The sequence below is a fragment of the Trachymyrmex cornetzi genome, unplaced genomic scaffold (genome assembly GCF_001594075.2).
Source record: "Trachymyrmex cornetzi isolate Tcor2-1 unplaced genomic scaffold, Tcor1.1 scaffold1729, whole genome shotgun sequence".
Taxonomy (NCBI): domain Eukaryota; kingdom Metazoa; phylum Arthropoda; class Insecta; order Hymenoptera; family Formicidae; genus Trachymyrmex; species Trachymyrmex cornetzi.
In genome coordinates this window covers 57,377-63,325 of record NW_017296342.1, presented here as the reverse complement: position 1 = coordinate 63,325, position 5,949 = coordinate 57,377, and the positions used below count along the sequence as shown (strand labels likewise).

Here is a 5,949-nt window from a genome sequence, read left to right as displayed (position 1 = left end):
CATCGCTCTGCCCCGCGAATCGAGATATTAAGCTTTAAAGTTAACGGTTATTGAGGTTAGGAAATCTGTCAGCCGCGAAATACTGGCAAAATACTGCGATGCAAGCATGTGCTACGGACGTTTTCATGATATTTTTAAATAATCGTTAACTTTAAAATGCTTAATGGCTACGTTTACACCGTGTATTTAGGCCGCGGTCTATACAATAGATGTCCTTGCTTATCCTGTAAAACAAAAACACTTACCATATAGGTTTAAGTGCACGGTATAAACGTAACCAATATCTTGATTCGCGGGGCAGAACGACGTTTATTTTTGCCACATTCTTTCGTTTCGGTCGGAAATCCAAGCAGGGGTTTCAGAAGAAGAAGCAATATGAGTTTCATCAATCTCGGGGATTCTGAGGTTAGTATTACATAAAATATATTAATAAATTGGTAAGATATTGTATCGTATTAATTTGAATGTGTTTACAGCCGCGTATTTACATTTAAACATTTAATCTATAATTAACGTATATCTAACATATTTGAGGACATAATTTTGAATTTCAGTCAGGTGGAATTGATGTAGTATATACTTGCAGTATATGTGAAACAATTTGTCACTCACATGAGGTACGCAATCATCCCTGCTTGGAAGGATTCCAAAGATATCACATAGACAAAAATTTATATTTCCATCCGCAATGCGGTAAGTGTATGAAATTACTACAGATATTAAATGGTAGATAACGTGTTCATATTTTTGTAGATAATGGATCAATCATTCGAAAAAGTCTTGTTAGAGGTCAAGAGGTCTTCGTCGAAGAAGAGATCGCACAGGAAGATATTGAACAGGAGAGAGCTGACCAGGAAGAAAACGAGGTAATGGAAAGAAATATAGATATAGAGGATAACAATTTGAACAGCAGTGATCGTCCGATAAACCTGCCAGCGAGGAAAGTTTGCATTGAGGAACTTCTCATAGAGGAAGTGCGGAAGCGACCACCTCTTTGGAATTATAAATTGCACATTTCCAAAAGGGGTGGTCGTGCTAAAGAGAAGCTGTGGGAAGAGATTGCTGACAGTATGAAAGGTACAATATTTTTAAATTGAGATATGGGAGCCGTGTCTGTTACAAATGTATTCATCACGTTTTTTATCCTTAGGAGAAATGACTGTGCAAGAAATAAAAAAGAAGTGGAAGTCATTATCCGATATGTTTAGGAGACTTCGCAGATCTCACAAACAGCCGAGTGGTTCTTCGGCTGCCAAGAAGATTAAATGGCTTCACTTCGATAGGCTTAGTTTTTTGCATGACATGCAACGTGAAAACGTGTATGTGTAATGCATATTCATACGTATTATATAAATATAGTTTGTACAATGATTAAAAATACATTTTAACTGCTGTACAAACTACATTTATATAACCTTTATTTTAATCTTTCTCTTCTAGAACGACATCGAATATTTCTGATCTCTCCAACAGTCCAGATGTTTCGCAAGACAACACAGAAATATCCGTGGTCGATGACCACGGTGACAGTACGTCGCGAAACATTGAATATACACGACGTAAGAATACTTCAAATATTAATAAGAATTAACAAATATTGATATTGAAAATTTATTCATATAAAAAATGTACATTTTTTAATATGAATTTGAATTTTCTATTGGATGACACATATAAAAAGAAATTCAAACGTAAAAACATAAATTAACAACGTTTATTTAATGTTAATAAAGGTACAGTTGGATATGGCAAAAGAAATATTTTCTGAACTATTATCAAATATGTATGTAGTTGTGATGATTGTCTTTTGTATTATAAATTTATTTATGGTTACAAAGATCTATCCACCACAATTAAATATTTGTTAAGAAATATTTCTTTCGCCATAGCCAACTATACATATTTGTTAACATTAAATAAATGTTTTTCTCAGTGTAGTCTTCCATATATTATAAATAAAGCCGGCGGCACACGATGCTTGTTTTCTTGTTGGATTGTTAGCTGGATTAGATTCTTGCCACCGTATTGGCTGCGATGTTGGCACTGTCAGCATCGCAGCCAATACCATGGCAAGAATCTAATCCAGCTAGCAATCCAGTAAGAAAACAAGCATCGTGTGCTGCTGGCTTAGGTAAAAAAAAAGAACAAATTCATTTCTCACACAGAAAGGAGCAAGAAGTTGATCAAGTCTGGAGCAATTATGGATAAGATGATGGACCTGATGAATGAACCCATATCAGTTGATGTAACTGGAGGCCTGCCCAATGATGAATTCACTGCGTTCGGAACGATTGTCGCCTCTAAGCTGCGAGCCCTCAGTGCGAATGCAAGCGAAGTAGCAATGCTCGCAATATTGCAACTTTTGCGTGAGACGAGAGTGAACAACCAGTAGAAGAAAGTAAAATAATGTTACGAGTAAAAAAAATAAAATAATGTTAAATAAATAATAACATTCAATAAATAATGTTACTAGACATGTGAAATTATGTGATATTATGTAATAATTATGTGATATTATGTGATATGTTACGAGTAAAAAAAATAAAATGTTAAATAAATAATAGTTATATATTTCTGCATATTCAATAAATAATGTTACTAAGATATTATGTGAATACGAAAATCATTTATTTGTGCCTGTTACATTGCCACGGTACTGATCTTTCATTACAAAAATAATCGCGGGATTCATCACGTATTTTCATGCAGTTTCGAGCACTTGTGTTGGTTCCACAATTAGTGATATCTTGAAAAGCGCATCCATACTCCATTATTCTCCGCCAACCTGGTTGGAAACTATTTAAATCTTCGCTTTCTTCGTCGATCATGTTTGGGGAAACATACATATTTTTTCCAATGTCTTCTTTTCGGAGCCAGTTATGTAGACACACCGTTGCTTGCACAATTAATTTAGCAGTTTCTGGCTGAGCAATAATCGGTTTACGAAACACTCGCCATTGACTCGCTAAAATACCAAACGTATTTTCGATGATTCTTCTTGCATGACTTAATCGATAATTAAAAATATCGTCCATCAGAGTCAATCCAATCCTACTTGGGTAGGGCCGAAGCAGATATGGTTTTAAGGGAAAAGCCTCGTCTCCCACAAGACAGAATGGTAAAATCCGTCCACCTTCAACAGCTGCCGGCTTCGGTACATTCATGCGTTGAGAATCAAAATTTCTCCCTATAATGCTATCTCCAAAAATTCCGCCATCACTTCGTCGGCCGTATGCTCCAATGTCACAAATCGGAAAATGTAGTTTGCATCGCAAATACCCAATAGAACAATGCTGTGAGATTGTTTATAATTATAATAGGTAGAACCGGCATTGTTGGGACACTGAAACAATATCGAATGGTTATATCAAATAATGACAAAGCAGTGTGATAGATTTTTAAAGTATTTCGAGTAAAGAGAGTTTATAAAAGATATCTTCACCCTTAATATTTAAAAAAAAAAATAAACCTGTATAGTCACGTGTTTGCCATCGATAGCTCCAATGCAGTGGGTAAAATTTGTTACATCATCAAAATTCTGAGCAATATCTAACCACTCTGTTTCAGTTAATGCAGATGGTAAAACTAGCGGCTGTAAGGTATTCCAGATCGCTTTGCACGTCTCTCGAATTATGTTGCTTGTTGTACTAACTCCTATAAGATATTGGTATGACATCGATATCATCGAATCACCTGATGCGAGATATTTGAAATATAGAAACAATTATTTAACATATTTTCGTACTATTACGTATTACGTATAATAAAAAGTAACACTCCTTAACGTTAACGCTAAGCGTTCTTTAGGTCCTATGCACTCTCGAGTAGCATTCATTTTTTGCAGTTGTGGTCCAATTAATGTCAATAGTTCTTCCAATTGCGTTGCCGACATTCGAAAATAGTTATGGAAATGTATGCTATCTTCAAATATCAATTTAGGGATGGATATATGAAAAAAGCTATGCTCCTGATCTTTTAAGTATGGAGCTACCCAGTACTGCTTCTTTTTATAGTCTCGCTTCATTTGCGTTTTTTGCAACTCCAACATTATAGCAGTTGCAATCATTATCCGTCTCATCTTGACTGCTCTTGCTACCGCTGTTCCCAAAATATTTGCACACTTAGAATACACCCCGTTCGAACGTACTGTTACCTTCATTTTCACTGCTTTTTCTACTATACATCAAAGACATAGAAAATGGACTGCGCGATCCGTATCTAAGTAGAAGGACCGTGGGAGGTATAATTCAGTGGGAGATGGCCACAATCTCTCTCTCATTTTAGTCGCCAGCGATTTGTCGTCACATGAATATGTACCGGCGACAAAGCGACAGATATTTAGAGCTGGCAACATTTTTCCCCCACTTCTCTCAAGTCGACCAGCGATTTGTCGCTGTATGTATTCGCACCTAGCCGTGCGGTGGTGGGGGTCGCGCGCCGGAATCGGCCCGAAATGTGGAAATTCTTGCGACCACTGCTCTAGGATATTTCGGTACTAACGAAAATATGTAGTGTGCCCGGGGTGATCCCGATTGATCACGGCTCGATTGGACATCACCAATCACAGCGACCGGTGGTTATGAGTTTTGTAGTATCAAGCGCTGTGAGTGGCTCGTGTCCAATTGAGCCGTGTCCAACTGGGTGCCACCCGTGTGCCCGACGAAAATACAAAAATTTTTTAAATAAATTAAAACAAAGGATTCTTATTAACTAATAATAATATCAAGAAAACAGAATAGTATATAAGAATCAAATTTAAACAATTAATGTATATAATATAAACCGTTTAAAATGTGTACATTCTTAATTAATTACTGTAAGATATAAATTTGGTAATATTACATTACATTACATTACATTACATTACATTACATGTTTCGGCATTATGATTGTGCCGTCTTCAGATATATAAAACACGCAGTAAAAGGTCAATTGAGTTTCAATTAGTCGCTAATAAAATCCATACGTGAGTCAGTTGGAACACGATGAATGGCAAAGTGAAGAAAACGAAATTGCTCGTAAGCGGTTGGAAGACCGGTTGTTAGAGAATTTCCATGATGATTTGTTAAGATACATTATTAGAGAAAAAAGGTCAGCGAGCTAATTCGTTATCCAGTTAAAAATTCACCCAGATCGCCATACAATTATTCGCATGATGTAGATAGAACGCTCGTCAAGTTAAACCAGTCAATGTTATTACAAAATAATCAGTATATAATTTTGTAATAATATGTATAATCTATATGAATAGAGAAATGTAAAATTTTTTAAAAAACCGTCTGCCTAATTTATAATTAAAGATGTAGGGTAACTCCGGTATATACGCCGCGCTGGGATTTACGCCGCGGAAGTCAGAAAAAATAGAAGGAGTAGGGGTAATTTTCTCGCAACCACTCTGTTACATGTCTTTATGTTATATTAATATTGAGTTATAATTTCAGCTGCTTACTGTTAATATTAATGAAATTATTGTGAATTGAATCGACTTGTCACTGTGTATGTAACAAGTAGCATTATCATAAATTATAATCTACATAAAATGATTACTGTAAGGCGTGTAAAAGAAGTGGTTATTTCATGATACGTATACAGGAATAGTACCAAATATGTAAATATGAAACCGGAATTTTTTAATAAAAAATACACTTTTATTGCACGAAAATGATAAAAAATATTTTATTCGAAGTATTGCCCATCGCTAGCTATACATTTTTCCCACCTGTCTGACAATTTGTGGATGCCACGCCAAAAAAATTGTTGCCCTTTTGAGCCAATCCAGTTATCTAGCCATTTTCGTACATCTTCGTAAGAAGTGAAACGCCGCTGAGCAAGTGCGTGTCCCATCGATGCAAATAAGTAGTAACCGGACGGAGCCAAGTCTGGCGAGTAAGCCGCATGCGAAAGTATTTCCCAACCAAACGCCTCAATCGTTTCCTTGACCAGTTTTGC

General features: G+C 35.9%; 1 protein-coding gene across 1 annotated transcript; it reads left to right on the top strand.

The window, feature by feature from the left end:
• Positions 1 to 375: 375 nt before the first annotated feature.
• On the top strand, positions 376 to 2,415 carry LOC108759187 (uncharacterized). The gene is made up of 6 exons (XM_018504507.1): positions 376 to 405; positions 555 to 693; positions 754 to 1,077; positions 1,151 to 1,319; positions 1,441 to 1,559; positions 2,166 to 2,415. The coding sequence occupies exons 1-6, from the start codon at positions 376 to 378 to the stop codon at positions 2,390 to 2,392; spliced, it is 1,008 nt and encodes a 335-aa protein (XP_018360009.1). The 3' UTR covers positions 2,393 to 2,415.
• Positions 2,416 to 5,949: the final 3,534 nt, after the last annotated feature.

What these genes read in the sequence shown, in the direction of transcription:
- LOC108759187 (XM_018504507.1), top strand. Translation starts at nt 376, where the DNA reads ATGAGTTTCATCAATCTCGGGGATTCTGAG. An exon ending in TCAATCTCGGGGATTCTGAG is followed by an intron (nt 406 to 554) that starts GTTAGTATTACA and finishes TTTGAATTTCAG; the next exon opens with TCAGGTGGAATTGATGTAGT. An exon ending in AAACATTGAATATACACGAC is followed by an intron (nt 1,560 to 2,165) that starts GTAAGAATACTT and finishes TTTCTCACACAG; the next exon opens with AAAGGAGCAAGAAGTTGATC.